This window comes from Patella vulgata, chromosome 3 (assembly GCF_932274485.2).
Source record: "Patella vulgata chromosome 3, xgPatVulg1.2, whole genome shotgun sequence".
Taxonomy (NCBI): Eukaryota; Metazoa; Mollusca; class Gastropoda; family Patellidae; genus Patella; species Patella vulgata.
In genome coordinates, this window is record NC_065881.2 from 38,281,181 (window position 1) to 38,309,155 (window position 27,975).

A 27,975-nucleotide genomic window follows, 5' to 3' on the forward strand; every position below is an offset into this window, starting at 1 on the left:
TTGGATATGTATGAATATATAAATGCTTTATTGTGCTCAATATACATATTTACAAACCATAATTTGATAGTACGATATACACCTGTTCTAATACAAATTATACAATATATCAATCTGATTAAAACACAGATCCTATTTAGTTTCGTTTTCATAGTTCAAAATTTCGTTTTATTAAACTAGGATCTGGAAGAGTAGTTATTGTTTTGAATGATGTGGGGTATAGCTAATGAAACTGTCTGCTACGGCCAGCTTTAGGCATGTTTTGCACGGAACTGTGGGTAATCCACTAGTAACATCAATGCTTGTATGACCTCTGATACGACTTATCGCTACAACCAGTCAGATCTTCATATAGTGTAGGCCATCGAAAGTATAAAAAAACGAAATGAAATATAGATCTGTATTTAATCAAATTGACAATATATAGTAGGATACACTTTTTTTTTGTTATCCCTAATTTGAGTATTTAATTCCAGAGAATGTCAATTAATATAAATGTATAAATGGATCTCTAATTTATAAAAGAAAACAAATATTGATTTTATCAACAATTATTAAGACTAGATATTTTGATAGAAAGGTATAGTGAAAACAGCTAATAACAGACTGTATGAAATTCTTTTAACGTATGTTATGAATTAATAGTAAATACAAAAATATTACAGAATTAACCATAAACAACTCAAAATATTTTTCAGACTTCTCTTTATTAAGTGATCTTATTTTGAAATGGCTTTTACTACAGATAAGTGTGAGTACCGGCCTATTATTAATGCCACATTTATTTACAAGGTTTTTCTTTTTTACATGTATTTTTAAAAATTAATTTTAAATGAAGTCTGTGGAAAATAATAATTAACCTAATATATGTGCTATCAAAAATTACAGCAAACTATGCACAGTCATCATTAGGGAAGTAATTGACAAAGTATGATTTTTTTTTTTTTTTTTAGTTTAGTTTTAATCAATATAACATAAAACCAGTGGCTGCCAGGCAGGATACGCCCACATTTTGCAAGAGATGGATAGAGAACAAACTAAAAACAAACACGATTTTTGTACAATCAGGGGCAATAATCCAGAAAGTTATGGCCTAAAATGTGCAAATATCAAAAGGGACTGAGATCTTTAGGATATAAAGATATGTTTTAAGTTTCATCAAAATCGGATAAAAATTGTGACCTCTAAAGGGTCCACAATACTTCTACACAATTTGCATACAAAGAGCAGCCATTTTGTCGTGCAGTTTCATTTCGATTTTCTCGAAAATCGAATTCAACCTTCATTATGGTGGAATGGTGATGTATTTAAACGGTTTTTAAAATCGGAAAAAATTTGTGACCTCTAGAGAATCTGCAAGCTAAAAATGTGATTTTTCAAACAATCAGGGACCATAATCCAGGAAGTTAAGTTTGGGTATCCACGATTATCAAAAGGAACCAAGACCTTAGTGTGTAATGGTGATATATTCACACATTTTTTTATAAATCAGATAAAAAATTGTGACCTCTACAGGGACCACAACCTAAAAACATGATTTTTTGCTCAATCATAGGCCATAATTCAGGAAGTTACAATCCGATATGCGCGAATATCGAAAGGAACCAATATCTTTGGGTTATAAACATGTATTTAAAGTTGCATCGAAATCGGATCAAAATTGTGACTTCTAGACGGTCCAGAACTTTGGTATACCAGATCTTTACACTATTTGCGTACGAGATGCGGCCATTTTATCTGGCAGTTTTGGTCCGATTTTCATGAAATTCAATCTCAGACAAAATTACGGTGTAACGGTGATATATTCAAACGTTTTTTTTAAATCGGATAAAAATTGTGACCTCTAGAGGGACCACAAGCTAAAAACACAATTTTTCGTACAATCAGGGGCCATAATTCAGGAAGCTATGGTCCGATATGTGTGAATATCGAAAGGAACCGAGATTTGTGGGTTATAAACATACCTTTCAAGTTTAAACCCAATCAGATAAAATTTGTGACCTATACAGTGTTCACAAGCCAAAAAATGTGATTTTTCGTACAATCAGGGGCTATAATCCATGAAGTTACAGTCCGATACATGCCAATATCGAAAGGAACCAAGATCTTAGGGTGATAAACCTATATTTCAAGTTTCATTGAAATCGGATAAAAATTGTGACCTGTAGAGTGTTCACAAACAATTGTGGACAGACAGACAGGGGCAACGACAATATACGTCCACATGAAAATGTGGGCAAATGTGGGCGTATAAAAATAAAAATTTATTATATACATTTTAAAAATGTTATTGTTTAACGACAAAAAAGGATATGTTTTCTGTAAGTGTAACTGATAAAATATAAATTTATTACAGTTACATTGTAGAAAATGTGTAGCCATCTAGTATAATATTAATATACATCAATTTAAAAAATATTGGTTCTCATTTTCTACAAAATAACATATTTATACTTTTAGATATTATGTTTTATCCCAGTAGACTGACAAAACTTTAGGATAATATAATTATATATACAATCCACTTAGAAATGAAACAGTGTAAAATGGACCATAAAATGGAATCCATTTGAAACCCAAAATAATGATTGAGGTAACGTAAGTACAATGACAAAAAGGGTCATGACTGAGAGCAATAAATAGGAAATAAACAAATATTGGTACAGTTGATCAAAGAATAGACGAAACAGACAGACAAGAAGAAATTAAAAAATAAATGCAATCATAAAACTGAAATACAGTGTCAATGACTGAAAGACTACGAGATACATTTTGATAAATATGATGAAAATGTTAAAATAATATTCACAACACAGAAGTAACATTGGATAAGAAAAGCTTGATGTGATAATTGCACTATTCTAGTTTTTTTTTTTTTAATATGTCTCTATGTACATGTCACTGCATTATATATATATATAGAGAGAGAGAGACACACACACACACACACACTCACACTCACAAAGTTCACATCTTGCTTGATTTTCTCCTTTTCTTTGGCTCTCTATACAATTGATGCCTTTGTTCTCCTGAAGGAAAAAGAAATTGATACAATATTTAATTATTTACTATACTATAACATTTAAATTGTTACTGTTACCCCTAATCAATTCCATTTATTTTTCTCGAACCGAAGACATCCTAGTAGAGTCAAGTGTAGAAACCAAAGACTTGATCTGATCCAATCAATGTCGATTTTGTACAAAAATCAAAACCCAATTAAAAATTGCATCTTTCTTCAACAGTCAAATAAATTTCTCCAAACTAATTATAATTCAATTTTGATTAAAACTGGGTAACATTCAAAAACTTACTTTGCATGACCTTCTATACCATAGGAACATCTGGCTTCTGTATCTGTCCAATCACCATTAAAATCCACTGGTTGAGGACAGGAACTTCTTCGTTTACGTCGGTTACCGGGAGAAGTCTGTTTTAGTGTTTCCACATCTTTAAATACAACAGCAGTTCCTCCTCCTGCAGTTGGTATAACATCACCCTAAAATATAATAAATACAAATTTATTATTTACACTTCGACTTTAGTCATTTCTGAGTTTGCTGGATTGGTTCCCATCTTTAATAATAATACTGCCCAACAGTATCATAATCTTTTCAGTGTGGCTTCTTGATTAAATCAGACCATACCATCATCTTTTGTGGGATGGTAAGTGGGAGGAGAGTGATGATTTATGGAATAACGACTCTGTTCTTTGTAATACAGAATTCATTGTTATAAGTTTACTTAACAGCAACAGACTCACCTTATAAAGTTTTGTAACAACTTCATCACTAGAGTCCGGCTCTTGATGTGTTAAACAATATTTAGAAACATCTTTGGTATCTTTTATTTCTAATTTAGTAACTGATCTCTTCTTACGCATCTTAGGCTGCATCACAGTACCTACAAATATAACATTTTAAAACCATTATTTCCCAGCTTGTCTATTTTATTGTGTATTACACTCGTCTCCATGTTGAAATCTTGTTCACCAAAGAAATTCTTGCTCTCTAATAGTCTACCTGTCTGTAACTGGTAGGATAGTTCAAGGTTATGTCACATGAAACTTCTTAAGCCAAATATGATTTACAGAGAAATAATGTCTTAAAGGAGTTTCCTCTTCAAGTCAAAATAATTGATATAATTGGGTTGATCTGATGTGTTATTGCAATTAGTGATGGGGGGCAAACCCTCTGTAAGATAGAGTTGGGCGATATCCCTGGAAACAGATATTTTTTTAAAAATATCGCGATATTTTATAAATTGTCAATACTTTCCAGTTTATCACCTTTTAGTTTTAAATGAAAATAAACATGCATAAAAAGTTGGAAATACCCCTGGAGTATTCACTTGACACTTTTTAGTCAATATTATTAATTTTTTTTCAGAATAAATACAGTACCGAATTTACAAACAAAATTTAATGAGCTGGTTCAAGTATAGATCTATCACAAAGACTTGCTAAAAATATTGTTTATTGCAATTTTAATTTTCAAAATATTAATTATCATATTTTATTTAAATTAAAAATATTTACATTTGAAGGAGGCACAAAAAACATTTAAAAAAGTTTGTGTTCTTTCGGACATGCATATTTTTTTTTATAGCTATGACCAGATGCTGTTCATTTACCCTTGCAAACTCGTTTTTTCTCATACAATCGTACACTTCTTGAAAATGCATACTATATGAAACTATAAAACATTAGTAGTGGTACTACTATGTGAAAAAGTGTCTATCGATTTAGTCAAATACCGATTTTTTTCGGATCACAGACTGCTATGCATGACACGTGCGAAGCTGAATGATAATCAGTCTACCGGAACTCTCAAAATATAGTTGCCATTATTTATATTTCTGCTTTATTAAAATTTATTTCAATCTGAAAATCAATGATTCCTCTGGAAAATCAAAGTATCCGTATAAATAAACAATTCATCAAGATGCATAGAAATTGAACAGAAGCAGGGATAATTCTAACGGTATTGGTCCGGTGGAAAAGTGAGCGAGAAGTCAAGTGACGTAAACAAAGCTGCTTATTGGCATTTGAAAACTTTGTGGAATGAATACTCGAAAATGTATAACAGTATTTATTCATCATTAACTAAGCAATAAAATATCGAAAATAACATAATTTGTACCAACTCATTAAGTAATTATCAGAAAATCATAAGGTGTTTCACTTTTCTCTTTTTTTTTGTAATTTCTAAGGTTTCTACTCGTCACCGAAGTCCACTCGAGGTCAAACTTACACCTTAATATTTTAAGAATTTTCTTGCCAAAAATGGCGGCCACTTTTTCCACAACTGTGGCCATTTTCGTGATTTTTGGATGTTTTTAGCTTGACAGATCACTTAGAAAAATCGGGCATGGCTTGTAATGTGTCTATTTAATGCTTTTCATGGATGTAGAGTCAATTTCCACCATCTTAAATGAGATTGTCAGAATCGTTCATTATGTTGTGGGGTGATTAGATAATTAATATACTATTCAAAAAAAGTAGGGGATATTTGATTTTGGGGGCATAATACTAAAATATGCAAATGACTACGAAAAAAGTCACTATAGAACCTAACAGAAGAAACATTTCCAGTTACATGTGACGCCCAAACGCACCAATAGCTACCGCATGGAATGCAGGTGATGCTTGGGATCATCATGGGGGTCCAACCCAAGATTTGCACGACTCTGACTTTGAATGTTACAGTCATTGTGGCATTGAATTCCAGGGTGGAAACATCAGTTTAATTGTTTTAGTGACCAGAAAACAAATTTTGATATGCGTCGGCTTACCCAAAATGAAAGGTTACGTGCCCTTGGCATGCTACAGATCGGCACAACACAGGCGGTTGTGGCACGGACGATGAATGTTTCTCAGTCTGTCATAAGCAGGCTATGGTCCAGATACCGTGATACACAATCTGTACAGGACAGACCACGCTCAGGTCGACCAAGGGCGACAACTCAAGCCCAGGATCGATTTATCCGTACCTTGGCCTTGAGAAATCGTGTCATCACAGCAAATCAGATTAGCGCTCGTCTTCAAACAGACACTGGTGTGAGAGTGAGTGGCCAGACGATTCGGAATCGACTGCATAGGGGTCACCTTCGCGCCCAACGTCCTTGCGTGATCCCTTGTTTGAGAGATCATCACATTCAGGCAAGACGTCGTTGGTGTAGGGATCGTCAACACTGGGATAATCGACGCTGGAGCAATGTGATGTTTTCAGATGAGTCAAGGTTCACTGTTGATTTTTTGGACAGACGTAGGAGGGTGTGGCGTCGTCGAAACGAGCGCTTCCAAGACGTTAACGTCATCAGACATGATCGATTTGGGGGTGGTTCTGTTATGGTGTGGGGAGGCATCACTGTTGCTGGAAGAACGGCTTTACATGTTGTTGCAGGGCGTGTTACAGGCCAGTACTACCGGGACAACATCTTGGCAGTCCAAGTTGTGCCGTTCGCACGACGTCATGGCCGCCGTTTCATCTTCCAGGATGACAACGCAAGATGTCACAGGGCCAGGATCGTTACAGGTTACCTCCAACAACAGAACATCACCACATTACCTTGGCCAACACTGAGTCCCGACCTCTCCCCCATCGAGCATGTCTGGGACATGCTTGGACAGATGTTACGTCAACGTCAACAACGTCCTGCCAATGTCCAAGAACTTGCTGCTGCGTTGCAACAGGAATGGGACAATCTGGACCAAAATGACCTTAGACGTCTCATTAGGAGTATGCCACGTCGGATCAATGCTTGTTTGGCAAACAGAGGAGGATTTACCCGTTACTGACTTGGTTGTGATGCTGTGGTAACTTTGCTGTTTGACCCCGGGTATCATTTTACCCTTATAATGGTCAGTCTGTGCCTTACTTAGTCTAACGATCATTTGGAATAAATCGATGAATGTGAACTTCATTTCATTTTGTCATTTGTTTCTTCGTCAGTTTCATTAGGTGACTTTAATAACACTTAAAAATCAAATATCCCCTACTTTTTTTGAATAGTATAGTAAAATCCAAAATGCCAGACAATATGGCCCTGTATGGTTGGGGGCGATTATTTCACTAAACCAAATTATATCGAGACAAACTATATATTTCTGGACTTGGGTGCATATGACTCAGTGATAAGATAACACCACATACATGCCTATCGGGAGCTCCAGGGCCAAATGACAGACTCTGGAGCAAGTTGGCCGGTTGTAATGTTCTCAATTTAGTGGCTGTCACCCAGCAACACAGTTCCGGATCTAGTTCCCAGCAGATTACGATCTTCCAATGAACGCCACACAATAGCTTGGTGATGAGCAAATACATTATTCGTTGAGCTAGACTACATTGTTTGGGTAGGGATGATGACAATACATTTCCAGTTTTCGATATCCATAAACAGCCAATATATACACAGTTGCCTGTGTAAGCATTGATTCTATTGGAGTGTCTACTACTCTGACAAGAGAGAGAGAATGCAATCAAGCTGTTGCCACTTTTAAAGTTGTTCCTTTCCCCACGACATATCAGCATGTAACTGTGTCACATCCAGTAAAAACATTAGTTGGCAGGAATTCAATGGTACTGGACATGTATTTCTCAGTAGTTGAACCAATGTCAACGGTTGTTCTTTCCTCGATTGATGATTCCATTGTAAGCTTGTTATGAAGCAAATCGATGCCTGAAACATGGAGGGTATAAGCATCCCAAATGGAAAATGTATCGTCACCATCCCCACCTAAACCATGTAGTCTTGCTCCAAAGAATGATACATGTGTAGGGAACGTAAAAAGATGTCATCACAAAGCTATTGTGTGGCATTGACTGGAAGATCGTAATCCGCCTGAACTTGATCCAGAACTATATTGCTGGGTTAAGAGAACATTACAACCGGTCACCGTGCTTCAGAGTCTCATGTGGCTCATCAGATGTGGATGCAAGAGTGACAGCCCATGTATAGTATGCATGCTTGTAGCTGCACTAGGGATGGCTTAGATTATACAGTATTTTGCACTTGTGCTGTCACAGGTTGCACATTAAACTGAATATTACCTAGTTTTGTGGAGGTTATTTTCGTGTTCTGTGTTTGTGTTCTCCGGGAGAGAGACAGACAGACAGACAGAAATGGGGTTAACATCCACTCGACACAAACTATGTCATTTTGGGACTAACACATGGTTCAATTTTATTTCAATAATTTGCTTGCACGTAGGGGACTTTAGCAGTGGGAGGAGACCGGGAGAAAACTGTTTTGCGGGTAGAATTTGTTTTTTTAAATATTAAAAAAAAAAATTTGAATTTCTTTTCAGGGTCGATCAATGTGGCCCTGGAGCTACTGATCGGCATTGTGTGTAGTGTTATTGTATCTCTCATATGCTCCTATGTCCAGATATACAGTTTGTCTCTAGATATAGTTTGGTTTTGTGAAATACTCGCCCCCAACCGCTGCTAACGAGTTCAAGCGTCATATTGTCTGGCATTTTGGATTTTACTATCATCTAATCACCCCACAACATAATGAATGATTTCAGTGTATTCATTGGCCCCACAAATATACTAAGCAGCAAAAGAAAAGTCAGGTTGGTATGTTACTCTGAATAGACGCAACTTGACTTCTGAGTTGGTAATGTGTTCTCCATGATTTTATGCACCCCCATACCTGGTTGAATCATTCACACTACAACGTCAGCAGCATGCCACGACTCATTACAGCTCAGAGGAACCAGGCGCTTGGAAGACTCGACGCTGGCCACACTGCATAGGACGTTGCCAATCACTTCCAGACTGGGGTTGAAATGTTTGTAAAATTTACTTGTCACTTGGTCATTTCAAGTTGTCACCACTGATTTTCGTTTTTAATAAAAAATAAAATAATAATAAATAAACTTATTGTATTTCAATTCCATTAAATTAACATTTAAAACTTACCTAAAGGAATAGGATTTTTAGGTTGATGATCTAACCATACTTCTGCATTTGATGAAGATTTAGAACGTCTGTGATATCTGGTATTATGTGAAGCCCCTCCTCGCTGAAACATCAATTGAATAAAAGTTAAAAATAAGAAATTTCTCTAATAAACAAGTGGAATTCTGTATTAATGAAAATGAAAAGCAAGAGACACAATGTCACCTTATAAACAATGATCATATCGAGTCTGACACTTTAAAAACTACAGGTATCACAGGGGAAAAGGTAATGTAAGGAAAAAATTTGTAAGAGCAAGGAAACCGAAGTAATTTTTAACAATGTTTTAGGTCCCTACAGAAACATGTACCGAATACTAAATTCAACAATTATAATGAATGGATAATATTTCTTTTTTCTCTCTTTAACAAAGTCAAATTCTATTTTAAATAGAATGGTATATAAATTATCTTACCACGGATGAGGGTCGAATATTAGAAGAACCAGCTTGGTTAAGATTGTGCATAGATTTAGCTGATGGTATAGCACTTTGTCTCGTTACACGACTACCAAAACCAATGTTAGATACATCAGTTTCTGATCTAGCACCATACAGACTACTAGGGGTTGCTCGAGGTTTAGGTGCAGGTGTAGGTCTTTGTGGTGTGTTTACGATTTTCTTTAAAGCTTGAATCTTTTGTTCTCTTTCATGAATCCGCTCATCAGCCTTTTGTGTTATTCTTTGTTTAGCTTTGTCCTAAAAAAAAAGACAACAAACTTATTCTAAAGTTAACAGATTTATTTGACAATGTTTTAATGCCGGCCATATAGCGGATAACTGGTGAAAAAATAAAATCTCTCAGCCTACGTCAAGGATAGGTTGAAAGGCAACAAAACACCCATGGCAGTTAAGTTGTCTGAGCAGTCTCATATTTATCATTTTGTACGTAATAGGATCATATATAAAACGCAGGTGGGGATGATAACAACATACAAACACAATTCGAGTGCAGTAAACTATCAATAAAATCAACACAGCCGCTCACAACATGTACTTACCATATTTTTCTCCCAAGCATAATTGTTCATTTCTAATCTTGTTTTAAAGTCATGTTTCATTCGTTCCCTTTCTGTCTTTTCTAAGTTAATTTTCCAGTTCTTGTCTTCCAACTGAATATATAAGTATATTTTAAATAAAATTAGGCTTTTATGAAAAGTTAAACAAAGTCTATGGTAAGGACATTTCTATATTGCCCTTGGATTAATTATAACTGGAAGCAAACAATGCAAATTTAACGAACTGCTAATTTGATATCAGACAAAAAAAGAAAGAAAGATACCCACCTTTAAACTCATAATGCTGTTTTCACGTTCTAAAGTTTGAATATATTTAGTGAATTCTTCATGTTTCCTCTCCAATACACGAACTTTACTTTCATTTTTCGACATGTCTTTTTCTTTCTTTTCTACATCTTTCATTAACTGTTCATTTTTTGATGTTAATCTGTAATATTCTCTCTCCATTTCTACTAATCTAGCGCGGAATTCTTCTTCTACAAAATATCAAAAAGAATCAAATCAAACGGTCCAATCCAATATTAAAAGAGTAATGAGTTAAAACATTAAAGTTTACTGGTCTTCAAAGTGACATACAGTTCAAATACTCTGAAACATCTTTGAAACATATCATGCATGTAGCTTACTAGCTACTGACTCCTATATACATCAAGTATGTATACTGTTTAGAATACCAAAGTCAGGGTGTGCATAAACACATCTTGCCAGATTAACTGATAGTACTTTGTTACATGAATGTTTGTCACATTAACACTGTTCCAGTGATAAAGTTGTTTACACAAATTTATCAATTCCCAATTTGATTATCCTTTAGAATTGTGGTACTAGTCTATGTTTTCAAGAAATTAAAAAGTTGAATAAATATAAGTACCTTTTTTGTTAAAATCTGTATTAAGTGTATGCCGCCTGTTACAGCGATCGTTTAAGAAATCTTCTAATATTCTAAGTGTTTTATCATCAGAGGAATGAAGTAATTCCATGGGAGGAAACGATGGTCCTAAACTATATACTAAAGATGGAACCACAGGCAGTGCAGCTAAAAAACAAGAATACATTTTTCATAAAGATAAAACTAGAGAATGTAGATATAATCACAATGAAAAAGACCAACAAACTACTAGTAATACGTAAACCAACACTTCTCATTGTATACTTAAAAATGAAACCTACCAACTTCATTAGCTGCTACAGCATCTTTATATTGTTGATGAAGCTTACGTCTACCTGGTGTTAAACCAATATCAAATCTAACTTGTGTAGCTCTAGCTACCATTACTTCTTGTGTCATCTCGGCAAATTTCATTACATGCTGTAAATAAAATAAAATGGCTATTTTGGGACTAACATTTATTATAATGATAATTCCTAATATTACATACACAATTCAGTGTAGAAAAAACAAACCACTAACCAAACAGCAACAGTGGTAGCTGCTCTAGCTAACTACATTTTTTTTTATCCATGTGCACTACTATGCTATGGCACGCATGGCTATTCTCTCATTCAGCCATACAAAGAAAAAAATGATAAATTATTTTAACCCTTGTTCTCATGTCTGAAAATCGTGTGCAGACAGAGTCAGCTGAAGTGGGAATTAAATGTCAATAAACAAAGAAGTTCAGCAGCCCACTCAGAACATTTTAAATAGTTACAAAATCTTACAATTGTTTCTTCATATTCTTGCGATCTAGGATTAACACAGACAATCATTCTAACTTTGCCATCTCCATCAAAATAATTCTTAAATAGATGGGTTACTTTAGAATCTCTGTATGGTACCATCTGAAATAAGTAATATAGGTTTACAGTTTTGACAACGCTCCATATTCAAAAAGGATAGCAGCAAGTAAAATCGTGTTAATAAAGCATGTGAAAGCAAACCCTGGCTGATGCATGACACGTCATAGCAAAACTGACAAGAGTTTATGGAGGCAACAATTTCCTAATGAAAATTGTAATGCACTTTAACACTGTTGTAGAGTACTCAGCACATTTCGTATTGCTATATAAAGTCTGAGAAGATGCATTTTAGTTTCCAAATGTAAATCCCCCCCCCCCCCCCTGGACACATTAATCTCATGCCACATTTCTGTTTCCACAAACACGGACTAATTTCTTCAGAAATCGTTAAATTCTCATTTTACAGAATATATTGTAGTAAGTCATATCTTTCTGAAAATTACATTCATATAGAAAAAAAAAATGCCTCACCTTATTTGTATTATTTTTTTGGTTTTCTCTCAATGTTTCTATGCATGTTCGTAATACCATCAATGATTGATTAATATTACCAGCTTCTTTAAGTCTATCACCCATATTATCTGTTCTCTTACTTCTCTCACTACCAGCTAAATCAACCAAAGATAGTTGACTAATACAAACTCTCTCAGGATCCTATACATAAATAAAACAATTATGTTATTTAATCAATCAAGTTTCTAAACAAAAAGTCTGTGTTTCATTTTTCTTGAAATATCTAGTGGACACTGTAGAGACTAAAGTTAATATCCGATTGACTTTAAATTTATACGCACTGTTTAAGGTCATGAGATAAAGAATTCTATTGATTTTTCGCGATTTACGATAGTTCTACCAGAGTTATGGCCCTTGATCTCTTTGAAATATCATGTTGATGCTCTAGAGGCTAAACTTAATATCCAATTGACTTTAAATTTATACACAGTGTTTTAGGTCAGGAGACGTAGATGCCAATTGATTTTCAATGATTTCTGATAATTACTGCCAGAGTTATGGTCTTGATTGCTTTGAAATATCTTGTGGACACTCTAGAGGCAAAAGTTAATATCCAATTGAATTTAAATTTATACACACTGTTTATGAGATGAAAAAGCCTATTGATTTTCAACTATTTGTGATAATTACTTCAATAGTTATAGCTATTGATCTCTTTGAAAAATCTTGTAGAAGCTCTTAAGGCTAAAGTTAATATCTGATTCAGTTTAAACTTATACACAGTGTTTAAGGTCGTGAGACAAAGAATTCAATTCATTTTCAACGATTTCCGATAATTACTGCCAGAGTTATGGCACTTGATCACTTTGAAAAATCTTGTGAACGCTCCAGAGACTAAAGTTAATATAAATTGTTTAAGGTCATGAGACAAACAATCTGATAATTACTTCATGGGTTATTACTCATAATCAGATTTGCATGTCTTGTAAATGTTCTCATTACTGACAAAAGAAAAAATATGCAACAGCATTTCTTGACTGCTCGGACAACTTAGCTGCTGTAGACGTATGTTTCATTGCCTGGCAATCTATCTTTTTGATTTTTGGTATATAATTAACATAAATAATAATTCAGCTTGTGGGTTTTTAAAGTATGTAGGATTTCATTATCAAAATAAAATTCATTCACCAACAAACTAGCTTTATTTCTTTTATGGTCATTTAAAGCTTCATGCTTTCAGTCCTTTAATTGTTTATTCAAATATCAAAGACACAAAGCTATTTTATCCCAAATTCAAGCAGCCAATAGATTTTCAATTATTTTATCATTGGAAATGAAACCAGAGTTAGAATTAAACTTAAAGGCATCGAATCAAAAGATAATTTCATAATCAGAATATATGTTACCTGAAGAACTTCCTCTCCACGTGGATCAAGAGGGGCCTGTACTAAACGAATATTAAATACGCTATGACTACGACTTGATTCAGCATTTAGAGCTGTATGGGCAACCTTTCTTCTCTTCTGTCCTGTCAAACAATGAAATATTTGTAAATATCACTAAGCTTACACACCAAAAATAAAATTGTTAGAAATATTTCTCACAATCATCTAAGAGTCATCCATGTTCAAATAATTACATAAACAAAACAACATTTCTGGGGTTTTATTCTTGCATAAGAAATGGAATAGAATTAGAATTAGAATGGGTCTTGGTCATTGGTCAAGAAGATGTATCCTCAAGATCCTACAGCCTTGTATCTATCCTCTTGTCAATGGTATAACTATATGACAGATGATTGGAAAGAAACGGTGTCTAATCACTCTGATGTAATGAAAATTGAAATTCGGTAAAGGGTAGGTGTAAACATCACTGCCTGTTAGAGTTCCTTCATTAGCCTAGTTCCTGCAGAAAAGTGGTATGTTAAAGTAGCTAAGTCTCTAACTCAATATCATCCAAAACCTTCGACATTGAAAACACGAATTATTTGTCAATTGTAATCAACATTGGTGTTGTGATCTTAACGGGAAGCGATGGGCTTCTGATATCCAATATTTAAGACAAAATAAACATTTTACGATTGGTACACGAATCGTGTACCATAATGCGTTTCAGCGCAATTTGCAGCAAGCGACTCGAAGAACGAGGTTAGACATATTCCACAAGTCATGTCAAACGGTGACCCCATATTCTTATCTGGAGAGCAAGCGCAATAAATACTATCGGACTGGAATAACCAGACGCAGAGATTGCCATTCAATTGAGACTTTTGGCGAATTTCGCCGGACATAACTGCTTTGAAATTAGAGTAAAAACGGAAACGATTGAATGTAAATCAGTTTATATACATCCATATTACATAATATTATATGCATTGCGACCCATTTGTGTCAATGTGTAGGTCCCAAATATTAGCGATTTAGCTCCTTTAAACCCAATTTCATTTTGAATACAACATAGTTTCCTTGTCAGCCCCGCAGGCATCACTCCTGAGAATCAGTCTTTTCTGGTTGTGAGTCCGGCAGTATCCTCTTTTAACTTAAATCATTTCAGAAACAAGGACAGTACTGAATACAAAATGATCTTGTATAATTTACCTTTATACATTACTTCAAATGCTTCTTCTGGACTTTTAATTTCAACTTCTACACAATTATGTACATACATGTTTTCAGTATTGTCTGTTCGTAAAATCTTAGACTGAGGCGGTCTGAAATACATGAATTGCCATATTCTATTTCATAAACTAGAATCTTTATTTTTAATTTTGATAGGTCTGAATACTTTTGATTTCTTTTTTTAAAACACAACTTTGTTATTATATCACTCTGCATACATGTATAACATCATTATAAGTAAAGACTAATAAATCAAATGGTTTTTAGATGACTTTTTTTTTTTTTTAAAGAGACAAAATTTCTGCACTGTATGTTTACAAACCTGTATCCAGTAATTGGGTCATAGTGTAACTCTTCTAATAGATCGAAAACATAATTATTGTAGATCTCAATATAGGACACAAAAACACAGTAATTATTATCTTCTTCTATATCATCTACTTTACACATATCTCGTAATCTAGCTTGTTCACCAAATTTACTGAAAATAATTCGTACATAAATTACAGATAAATATACTAATTCCAATCATTGTCAGTCTTAGACCTACATAAATTTATCATATGAATGCTAACTGAATCAGATAGTCAAAAGTACATAACTAAGTGGGAATTAACGAAGCTATGTTGTTAAATTCATCAATTTAATCATGAATGAAGTATAAGCTTAAAATCATTTTTATACAACAACATTGAAATTTATACACAGTATTTTAAGGTCATGAGACAAAGAAGCCCAGTGATTTTCAATGATTTCCGATAATTACTACCAGAGTTATGGCCCTTGATCACTTTGAAAAATCTTGTGGATGCTCTAGAGACCAAAGTTATCATCCAATTGACTTCAGATTGATAAACAGAGTTTAAGCTCTTGAGACGAACAAGTATATTGATTTTGAATGAATTTTGGTAACTTAAACAGCTAAATTCATGATATTAAATGTTTCATATAATAATTACTAAACGTTAGCATGGGGCAGAACTAAAAGCCAAACAAATTCTAATGATTTTGTGATAATTACTTAATGAGCTGTTACTCTTAATCAGATTTTAGTGTATTATAAATGTTTAATTACTGACAATAGAAAAAATATGCGACAACTCTTGTTGACTGCTTGGACAACTTAGCTGCTGTGGGCGTATGTTTCGTTGCCTGGCAACCCATCTTTTAAAAATATGATGGCATCCAAAATCTCAAGATGGGGTAAAACAAGGGATATCATTCAAGAGTCATGCAAATTAGGAAACATAAACTGTTAAAGACAACAAATTATTCCAACTCCAAAGAATATGGCAAATAAGACTGAAGAATTTTGACTGAAGAACACCGATTCCATCTAAATTTGTACAAATTTCATCACTTCTCATCTGTTGTAATTTTGTATTGGAAAAAAAATAATTTGGTGTCAAGTCTTACGGTGGTTTGGGTGTAGCAGGTGTTGGTGTTTTGGGTGTGATTAGTCCAGGTAGTATTTCTCTTCTCTGTCGTTCTATCATAGCATCAGCTTCAGACTGAACCTCAAAACCATTCATTTTATCTGGTCGAAATACCTAAAAAATAACAAATAACGGATCAATTTAAGAAAACAAAAATAAAATACAATTGAATTATTATAATATTACACTTAAAAGTATATGGGCCGCATAAATATGAGCATTAATTATCCATGCATGGATAATTTAGATAATACGTCAATTGTACTTTTCTTGGGCTCGCTTTTATCTCGTTTTCAAAGTATCAGTGAAAATTTTAAAACTTGGATCTGGTATACCCATAATAGTCCACATTTTGAAAATAATCTTGTTATGAAGACTTACATATTTTTTGACCTGTAGTTCATTTATACTATTAAATATAACATCTAGACAGCGTGGTAATATGCCTTGATCCTGTGGTGTTCCTGTCATAGTATAGGTTTTACCAGAAGATGTTATACCGTATGTAAACAACAAACCTATAAATACAAACATTTATACAAAGTAACATTTTTCAAAAGTCTACTTTAAAAATATTGGGTTGAAATTACAGAAAATAATAGTCATTTTTACAGACTGACGACTACTAACTGCATACCCATTGTTTGACTGACTGTAAAAAGTCTAAGGGCTTGGTATAATATTCAAACATACCCTTTAGTACTAGAAAATAATAATAATTTGTGTTCTTACCATTTTTACCATGTAAAAGATCTTCCACCATTGGTAAAGCCACATAATCATATATAGCCTTCTGTGATGTGTATTCATCAAACACATGTTGAAACTTATACTGAAACTATTAAATCACATATTTATGAAACATATTGTTAATAATTAACAGAAGATATAATAAAGAACAAAACTACCATAAAACAAAAACATTATCACGTAAGTTTATGAACTTGAGGTATTTACCATAATAATTTGTATTAGACAAGAACAATATCTGGCCGAGTGATATAAATTGATGACATTTTATTTATTAGAAAAGTATAAAATGCTTTGAATTGAACAGCAATGCAAAAGTTTAATCTTCTTACTGCTTTTTAAATTAGATTGTCACACATTTTTTTTTCCTTCAAATTTTGAAGGAAATATTTGTCATCTGTGTTTTCTCTATAAAAGCGAAAGCCTGTGTCTAGCCCCCAAAAAACATTTTTTTATACTTATTTATAGGGCCTGTTTTATGGCCTACTAGATTGTTTTCTAGTTAAGTGGCACGGTCTTCCTGCACATACTATCTAACTCAAAGATAGGTTGCCAGGCAACGAAACATACGCAGGGCTCACACTGGCTTTCAATTTTTTTTCCGCCAAAATGGATGATAATTTTTATATAAAAAAATGTTTATATTTTTTTTCCGCCAACTGGAATATTTTATCTGCCAAAAATGTGTGATAAAAAAGACAACATCTAACGATTTTATGTCTCAGCTAGGCTTATTAATATTCTAAGTCAATTATCGATATATACAAATTACAATACAATATACAACAACTTTAAAAATCTGTCTGTACATAATACATTAACAAAGTTTGGATTTAATAAGATCTTTTTTGTTTTTGGTGACTTTGGTCTATTTGAACACCGTATTGCAAAATATATTTTCAGAATTTACACGTCAGATCTCATTCAAGGATTGCCAATTTTCTATAAATTTATGTGTTGCGTGTACAATAGTGGTTATTTTCAGGTACCATAAAGGTATCAGAATCTGAATCCCTGATAGAATGATATAAATTTCAATTATATTTGTGAGAGATGCTTACAATTATACCCATCGTTCACCTTTAGAGCATTTTGGTGGTGGTAATATGATACATATGGCGAAATGATTTCTCGCTCAAGAATTGTCGCTATTCAATTCTTTCTTACGTTTTCAAACAGTGATATAATGATATCAGATCGGCATGCTTGTATATCTTATATGCCGTATATGAAGCCACAGTTCAACTATCAAAATATTTAATTCTCTTCGAAAGGATCTGTCGGCCATTTTGATTACATGTATTACCATTTTATTAGCCCAGCATAGGAGCAGAACAGTAGGACGTTAAACCCCATTTCATATCATTTTAAAGACGAAACGAAACATCAAATAATCACCTTTTAGATTAATCAGTAAATAATGACTTGAGATAGGCTTTATATACATCATTGGCAATTATCAATCAACTAATCATTAATCCAAGAAGCAATCCGGATTATCGGTCATGCAGTTGATTAATTTATAGTATTCCGCCACGTGATTGACAGTCAATTAATGGTTAATCCAGGAATAATACGATTAGAATTTTAAGATTTTTTTCCACCAGTACCGCAAAACATTATCGCAAAATCAAATTTTAATCGGCACTTTCATATTTTTATCGCAAATTGCGACTTTGGCGACCGACAGCCTGAGCCCTCAACATAACGGCCACAGCAGCTAAATCGTCCGGGCAGTCAACAAGTGCAGTCGCATATTTTTACTTTTTTCGGTAATGAAACATTTATAATACACTAATATTTGAAGTAATTATAAGAAAACCATTAGAATTTGTTTGGTTTTTATAAAGTTCTGCCCCATGCTAACGTTTAGTATACGAAACTTTTAATATCATGGATTTAGCTGTTCAAGTCTTTTATAAAAATTCATTGAAAATCAATATACTTGTTCGTCTCAAGATCTTAAACTCTGTGTATCAATCTGAAGTCAATCGGATGATAACTTTAGCTTCTAGAGTGTCACAAGATTTTTCAAAGAGATCAAGGGCCATAACTTTGGCAGTAATTATCGGATTCTTCGTCTCATGACCTCAAACACTGTGTATAATTCAAAGTCAATCGGATATTAACTTTAGCCTATAGAGCATCCACAAGATTTTTTGATTTGATCAAGGGCCAAAACTCTGGCAGTAATTATCGCAAATCGTCTCATGACCTTAAACACTGTGTATAAATTTAAAGTCAATCGGATATTAACTTTAGCCTCTAGAGTGTCCACAAAATTTTTCAAAGTGATCAAGGGCCATAATTCTGGCAGTAATTATCAGAAATCGCTGAAAATCAATAGGATTCCTGGTCTCATGACTTTAAACACTGTGTATAAATTTAAAGTCAATCGGATATTAACGTTGACCTCTAGAGCGTCGACAAGATTTTTTGAAGTGATCAAGGGCCATTACTTTGGCAGTAATTATCGGAAATCGCTGAAAATCAATAGGCTTCTTCGTCTCATGGCCTTAAACACTGTATATAAATTTAAAGTCAATCGGATATTAACTATAGCCTCTAGAGCGTCCACACCCGGACAAACGGACGGGGGTGACGACAATATGTGACCACATTTCAATGTGGGCGTATAAAAATAAATTATTATTCTTCTAAAATTCAACTAAAACATTCGATAAAGTAAAGAAATAAGGATTTATTTTCAATATAGAAAGCAATCTTAAATCTAACAAAAAATAAAAAAGAACCACTACCTCTTTAACCTGTCCATTTCTAACTGTAGCACCCTATAATTAAATAATAAATATAGCATGCACAAAAAGAAATACACATCTCATCATTCAAGTAAAGCCTAATAAAATGTAAATGAAAAATTCATATTGGAATTATGTAAAACATGTCCAACACTTTTCAATCACCATGGCTCAGGTTATCCAAAGTCAGAAAAGTTAAATCCATAATATTAAGATTACAATTGAGAAAATGAAATTTTCTTGTGCAAAATACTGCATCCAATCTGGCCACATGTCCTACATGTACTTAAATGCATGATGTAAGCTTACAGTTAAATTACATCAATGGCACAGTAAGTTTACCGAGCCATGCAAAATTGTTGGTGGAGAAGGTTTACATAATTAAACTTAAAGTATCAAATTTAATTTCAAAAAGAAAAAAAGTAAGAAATTTCTACCCTCTACACTACTAAGAGCATGTAAGCTTATTGAATTTACATGTAACAGTCAGCCAGCATTTACTAGAGACCTACCATTTGTCACTACTATTAATTACATTACATAGTCCGATCCTTAATGTAAATCTGTCGGATTTTCAGGTAGAAATTGTGGAACCAGCTTTATTTTGAAGGTTTCGATGTTTAATGACAAAAAAACATTGTTGACATTTTTTCTGAGTAGGTGTTCATGGTATTGGAGGCCATTATCTTAGAGTAGCCATTTTCGATAATATTTTTTTTTATTTTCACCCTATTTATAATGTTATCGACATACATATCAACTGTGATTTGGCACTGTATTAGTATTCAAATTTTTTCCCATCTTAGTAGGGGAGCTACATGTAGCTGACCATTGTTCCTAAACTCGCAGACAAAATTGGCACTATGCCTAACGGTGGCACCATGATGGTCGATGATCATAATGGGAAATCTAAAGTTGCGCATTCCCTGGGTTTAGGGGCTGTACGCCCCCGAAATAGCGGAAAAAGTCTATTTAATTCAAATTTTTGCGGACAAAGTTAATCTCCGCTACATAATATTATGTTCATGTTGCCAATACAAACTTTAAAAGTGCCCTTCAGAACAAAAAATCCCTTTGCTTCTGGCTTCAGAACACCCCCTAGTGACACGAGTACGTAAATTTATTTCAAATATTATGACAGACAACTTTGATTCCTTTTTCAGCTGATAGGGTATGGTCCCAAAGTAAATAAAACAATTTCAGAACAAATAATCCCCTGGGTTCCTACTCCAGAATGGTTTCCAAGCTGAACACATCACAAAATCTCTATAGAACTAGTAAAAGACTGAATACTGATTTGTTTCGTGAGAATAGTGCCACACTTGACCATAAATAAAAAGTGCCCTTTAGAAGAGAATATCGCCTGGTTTCTGTACTTCAGAACGCCCCCTAATGACCCTGATAGAGAGGTTTATTTCAAATATGAAGGACAACTTTTATTCCTGTTTCAGCTGATAGAGTAATACTGAGTATGGTTCCAAAGTAAACAAGCCAACAGTGAGGCTGATGTCCCCCACCGAAATCCCAAAATAAATAGATGACACATATTCATTAATCGCACATTTATTTTTTTCAAAAGTATCAAGCAATCAAAGAAATTATTACCTACACACTAAGTTGCATCACTTTCTATCAGATAGAATCAAAGTTATCTTGTCCCAAAGCATTGACCAATGAAATTGCTTAGCTTTGCTTAGCTTTAGCTCGAAATGTTAATCATTGAACTAATGAACATCTACATCAAGATTAAACATTCTACCTAAATTAAAAGCCGAGTTGTTATGTTCAAAAGTCTTGACCAATCAAATTGCTTATCGATCCTTAGCCTATGCAGACAATGTTTATCATCGAACTCCATCAAGGCATTCACCTAATAAACACCTACAACAAGTGTGAACATTATAGCTCAATTAGAATGAGAGTTATTGTGTTCTAAGGTCTCAACCAATCAAATTGCTTATCGCTCTGCTTACCCTGAGCAGAAAATGCTCACTATCGAACTTAGTCAAGGTATTGTTGTAATAAAACTATACACTAAATTTCAACACTCTCACATAATTAGAACTAAAGTTATCGTGTCCCAAAGCATCAACCAATCAAATTGCTTATCTTTGCTTACCCTAAGCCGAAAATGCTCATCTTCGAACTCTATCAAGGCATTGACCTAATAAACACCTACACCAAGTTTGAACATTCTAGCTCAATTAGAAGGAGAGTTAATGTGTTCCAAAGTCTCAGCCAATCAAATTGCTTATAGCTCTGCTTACCCTGAGCAGAAAATGCTCATTATTGAACTTAGTCAAGATATTGATGTAATGAAACTATATACCAAGTTTCCTCGCTCTTACTTAATTAGAACACAAGTTATCGTGTCTCAAATCATCAACCAATCAAATTGCTTATCTCTGCAGACTGCTTACCCTAAGCAGAAAATGCTCATCTTCGAACTCCATCAAGGCCACGACCTAATAAACACCTACACCAAGTTTGAACATTCTAGCTCATTTAGAAAGAGAGTTATTGTGTCCCAAAAAGTGTGACGGACCTTTTCACCGCGCCTATAGTGACTGCACTGTGCCATGCTCACTCCGTCCTCATTCACTTTCAAAGCAGAGAACAACCAAACGTCAAGCAACCAAGAACATTTTTTAGTTTCTTGACGTTTCCTCTTAGGATGCTAGACTGGAACTGATGGACGAGGCTCAGTACCGTCCCTATACAATGTATACAAGAAGGTCGTAACAGCGTAGCAAGCATGTGACTAGGAGCTTTGTGCCAGCCTGGCGGCAACGTCGTTGAGGCTGATGGGGACATGGCTGTAAATGTAATACTTGCTAAGATTCAGCCCTCATGACATAGATTATGTTATCAACTGACTTCCAAGCTGAATGTGGAACGAGCATGTGGAGTACTGTTGCGTTGGAAACATAAAGTATGTCACCACCTACACAACGATGTGGCCAGCTACTTTTACATCACTGCAAGTGCCACCAGTTCTTTCAATGGTGACGGCAGTGATGTCATAGATGACGGATCACGTCGTCGTTTAATCAGTGATATAGTTTGTTTGCAACAGCATTCCTTTGGACGACTCCTTCAACACGCAGCTCATGTCAGTTGATAATATAATCTATGCCAGGAAGTTTTTTTATAGCAAGTGTTACTATTTCATTTGCAGTCCCTGTATATATTTCTTTGTATACCGCTTTATATTTAATATCACACATTTCTGTTCTACTTTTTAATTTATTAATTACCTTTTCAAAATTGTAAGTCTCACATTTTTAAACTTTGTTAAAATTGTATCTATAACATAACTAACAGATAACATAAACTGAAAGTCTTGAGGCATCACCAAGTCTTAAAAACAGACTGAGACTGATTGACCAAGTAATTGCACTTTTTTCCTGGAAAATCTATACACTAGCACTCAGAGGTCAACTCGGATGAGGAATTTTCAACATTGAATAATATACCTAATGGGTAAAACACGACAATGCTTCCAGGAACATGCTACAAGCGTATACAGAGCAGAATTAGATTCAGAAACCGTTTCAGTAATGTGTTTAGAAATGCCCTGCCACAAATGGCAGCCATTTTGAAAATATGCTGAATGAGTGAACATACCATCATCATTTCACGTAGTTGTTAATGGCAGAAATCGAATCTGCGTTTAGAAAAGATACTGACACAATACACAAGTACTTAATCAAAATCAGCACATCGTCCCATTTTTCCACCACAAATGGCAGTCATATTATAAATATGCTAAATATGTGAACATGTCATCATATTACTCAGTTGCAAACAGCAGAAATGGAATCTGCGACCTGAAAACAGATATATTTACACTAAAGACGACTACTTAATCAATATCTGAACACCGTCCCATTTTCCTGCAAAAAATAGCCACCGTCTTGGAAATATGCAAAATAGATGAACATGTGATCTTTTTACACAGGTATAACTGGGAGAAATGGAATCTGTGCCCCTGAAAAGATACATATTGACACCAAAGACGACCACTTAATCAATATCAGCACATTGTCCCATTTTCCCGCCAGAAAATGGCCGCCATCTTGGAAATATGCAAAATAGGTCTACATGTGATCGTTTTACACAGTTGTAACTGGCAGAAATTGAATCAGTGCCCCCGAAAACATATTTATTGACACCAAACACTACTACTGAATCGAAATAGGCACATCATCCGTTTTTCCCACCAAAAATGGCGCCATCTTGGAAATATCTTCATGAAGTGATCGAAAAAAATCTGAAATATCGTCATGACCCCTGCCAATATAAATACATTGCCAAATGTGGCCCAAATCACAGTTGATATGTCGATAACATTATAAATGAGGTAAAAATAAAAAAAATAAATTAAAATATTATCGCAAAATGGCTACCCTCAAATAATAGCCTCCCATACTATGAAGACCTACTCAGAAAAAATGTCAACATTGTTTTGTTTTTTCATTAAACATTGAAACCTTCAAAATAGAGCTTATTCCACGATTTCTACCCGAAAAGCCGACGGATGAGAATTATGTAACAAACCCAATCGGACTATACAACACAATAGTTGTTTTTACATAGAAAACTTACTGAAAAATCATATCGTCCATGCTATAGAAAAAAAGAAATATACAGGGAAAAATAAAATATGTCTACTTATTCAGTAGTACTAGATCAGACAATCAGAACAGAATCAGTCTTTATAAAAATATTATTGCATAATGTTCGGACAACTGTAAAATTATGTTTATTCTATTTCACTAACGTAACAGCCAGCAGCTTATAATTAATACTCACATCAGTTGGTAATAGTTGAACAGTAGTTTCACTTAAAACTTTAATACATGTGTCATCTTCAGGATTACCAGCTGGTCGAATTCTACAGTAAACCTGCAATTTATCAAAAACTAAGTTGGTTTTCAAATATGACAGCCGTGTTCACCTGACCTTTTCACCTCAGAAACATGAATATTCACTTAAACTTGGCAGATAATGTAAATTCAATTTCAAACACTCTACTTTGATTCTTGACCAAAAATTCAACAAAACTTGCCATTGAAACGGTGCAGAGACAATTGTTATAAATAGACATACAGTGTACACACACCAGTCTTACTCTTCTTCTAATGCATAACTATAACACAAATTTACAGATATAGCTCATAAATGTATGGGAACAGATTTTTTCTTCTTTATTCTGTTTCTAAACAGAGAATCAATCAATTGAATCATTGAATCAATGCCCAAGCTTAAATTATCAAAATGTGAAAAGTGTCGTCAGAAGAAAAATAAGCCTTGAAAATTGGTGAAATTTTCAGGGGATGTTAAAGGGGACTAGCGATGACCTCACACCAAATGTCAGCCAAGTCCATCAATGACTTTTGATTTCACCAACCTTTTAGTTTCTGGTGAGAGATAAGTAGTTATGATCGTCGCCATTTTACTTGTTGACTATTTAGACTCGAATAACTAGACACTAAGACGGATTCCTGCACACTGAGCTTCCTGCCCAATGTTGACTTCCTTTCGAACACAGGCCCTCTGTGTTTGACCATTTTCTGACCAAGCCGAGTGTGAAAGGACCAAGGTAAAGGTTTATGGTCCAAGGTAAAGCCGGTAAAGGTTGATAGTCCAAGCCAAGATGACAGCCTTTTAAAGTTATGGGGTGATGGTTGAAAGTCCAGGTCAAATTTGACCTGGACTAGAAATAGAAATAGAATTCAAATTTATGCTGAACAAATAAAGAAATTGGATTATACCTTGTCATAATTTAGAAATTACATGAATAGGAGTTAGAAATTAGACGATAGCACAACATTAATAAATTTAAAATTTTGAATCTAATCATACCGCCATAAGTGAATGGCATCATTCGTATTTCTGTGCCTATTTATAGTGCAGAATCTAATAGTTTGCGATATCAGTCGGTTAAGTATTACGGGGTTATCAAAATTACCAGTAAATGCAATGAAATGGGGTTTAACGTCCTACTGTTCTGTTCCGACCGGGCTAATGAAGACGGGCATCCATACAGTGTGCTATGATGAGAGAAATTTCTCGACCAACACCGGGAGAGAACCTGTGACCCTCCCAGGTTAGGCCAGTAAATGTGATAATTGTTTGGACCGTCTCCATTTGCCACATGGCCTATTTTCACAACTTTAGGCAACTTACTGGATCTACTCGACACAAACTAGGTCATTTCGGGACTAACATTTGGGTTAAATTTATTTCAACAATTCGCTTGCGTAGGGGTATTTAGCAGTGGGAGGAAACCGGAGGACCCGGAGAAAACCCACGAGGTTGGACAGGCGATCCTACTCCTTGTCACGTACAACCGGGGATTCGAAACCACACCAGTCGACTCAATGACAGACTTTATGATACAGTGCGCGCACGCTAACCATTCAGCCATCCAACCCCCTACTCCCTGTGAACACCCAGTGTTTAAATTTGTTGTTTGTTATTCATAAACGAGACTGCTCTAGCTTGGCGATGGTCTGCCAATTGACGTAAAGAAAATTAAACTCATCATAATGTATCATATCAAACATTACGAAAACCATGTGGGTACTGATGATAAAGCACCACCCAGTACACTAAATTATACTGTCTATGAATACTTTCTGTGTCCCTAACATTAAACAATGTCGCGTGGACAAATCAACCAACGTATTTCTATATCCAGAAATTAAACTATGTCATGTGGACGTGTGAACCAACAAGTTTCGATATTTGTGGAAGACTTAACTAGACTTTTCATGTGTACGAGTTTGCTTGTGTATGAGTTAACTGGCACCCTATCAAAATACTGTTCACCCACACAGGAATCTTAAAAAGAATTTCTGGCAGAATTTTAAAATTAAGACTCCGGACAGTGTCTATTTTTAGATCAAGAAATAGGTTTAAATTTTGTCTTTGACTGAATGAACCTTAGCTGCAATATTCAAATATTGTAGTGGTGTCTTGTTGTGTGGCTGGAGCAAGACGGAAGACATCATCAGTAGTGGAACCATTTCTAATTTAACCGAAATGGTTTATTACATACAGTACTAGCTCTAGGCAACAGTTAGTTACTATACTTGTAACGTTAAACTGTGTGTTTAACGTTACAATTGATACAGTCTAAGAATCCTTACGCAAGTTCAAATAGGTTCAAACGCACAGTTGTCAACACATATCATTACAGTTTGTATTGGAATAAGTAACTCTATGACAAATAGTGAAGACTGGACCACTAAACAGTTACCAAACAGTTTTTCTTTGTGGTTATGCGTTCTACATTTGCATAGCGGTGTTTCTTGTGATGACGTATTACACACAAGCGGTCATGACACCAGCCTGTTGAAATTTCGCGTAGCAGTTGAGTTTCATCAAATCATATAATTATGCGGTAAGGCTAAACCTTTATTTCAATAGGAATTGATTTATTATATGTTAAGCTAAGTGCAGTACTGTTTTGGGTCAGTTTATGTGTAAATTAAGGGAGGTATAGGCCAGTAAACTTTTTGTAGTGATTTCACTAAAAAACTTGCGCAAAGGAACTCCGTAAGGACGAGCCACTACTGTGGCTGGAGTAAGCTAGGCGGAAGACATCAGTAGTGGTACCATTTCTAGGCAACAGTATAAACTAGACCTGTCAATTCACTACTGCGTCAAATGGCACTTTATAGTAATAGCCTTTGTTAGAATCTATAGATCCGTGGGGACATTTACTGCATGTAATTGTAAACAATCATACCTCAACAGGATCTTGCTGAGTTGAATTTCCTTTCTTCTTTGGTGTTTTTCCTCGACTGAAAATTTAAATTAGTATTATAAATGTTTGCACACACAGTACGCATTAGGACTAGTACCATGCTTTATGTTTGATGCATGGGCGTGCAAAATAAATAATAAAAAAAACGGCGGCTATCGCCATTCTATGATTCATTGAATCAATGACACGAATTACGTTTGCCAACTTCTTTGTTTGTGAAACGAAATCCTTGCATATTTGGTACCGTATTCTTCAATATTTTGACTAAAAATGATCACCGATGTCCGGCAATTATATATTATATAAAACGTGTAAAATATACTTACGCCGGTTTCATGATTACAAAACAAGATTACTTTCAAAAATAAACCCGAACATTTGCAGCTAGATGGCCTGGATTTTACACTTCCGGTGTTTGAATTTGGTTGAATATATCGCTTCAACCAATGAAACAACCGA

The 27,975-nt window shown here is 34.5% G+C and overlaps 1 protein-coding gene across 2 annotated transcripts; it reads right to left on the reverse strand.

Moving 5' to 3' along the window:
- Window positions 1–7: 7 nt before the first annotated feature.
- LOC126814439 (kinesin-like protein KIF23) lies at window positions 8–27,939 on the reverse strand. 2 transcript variants are annotated; one of them, XM_050539549.2, is made up of 22 exons: window positions 27,843–27,939; window positions 27,499–27,553; window positions 24,555–24,647; window positions 24,348–24,368; window positions 19,740–19,772; window positions 16,963–17,068; window positions 16,612–16,748; window positions 16,211–16,344; window positions 15,117–15,275; window positions 14,774–14,886; window positions 13,583–13,704; window positions 12,195–12,377; window positions 11,646–11,765; window positions 11,154–11,292; window positions 10,855–11,019; window positions 10,251–10,459; window positions 9,966–10,076; window positions 9,382–9,663; window positions 8,928–9,030; window positions 3,764–3,903; window positions 3,315–3,499; window positions 8–3,029 (listed from the first exon to the last, which is right to left on the reverse strand). In XM_050539549.2, exons 1-22 carry the CDS (start codon window positions 27,851–27,853, stop codon window positions 3,005–3,007), a joined length of 2,646 nt encoding a protein of 881 aa, XP_050395506.1. In that variant the 5' UTR covers window positions 27,854–27,939; the 3' UTR covers window positions 8–3,004. The 2 variants fall into 2 exon arrangements, with proteins under 2 accessions (XP_050395506.1, XP_050395507.1); XM_050539550.2 differs by lacking the exon at window positions 24,348–24,368.
- Window positions 27,940–27,975: the final 36 nt, after the last annotated feature.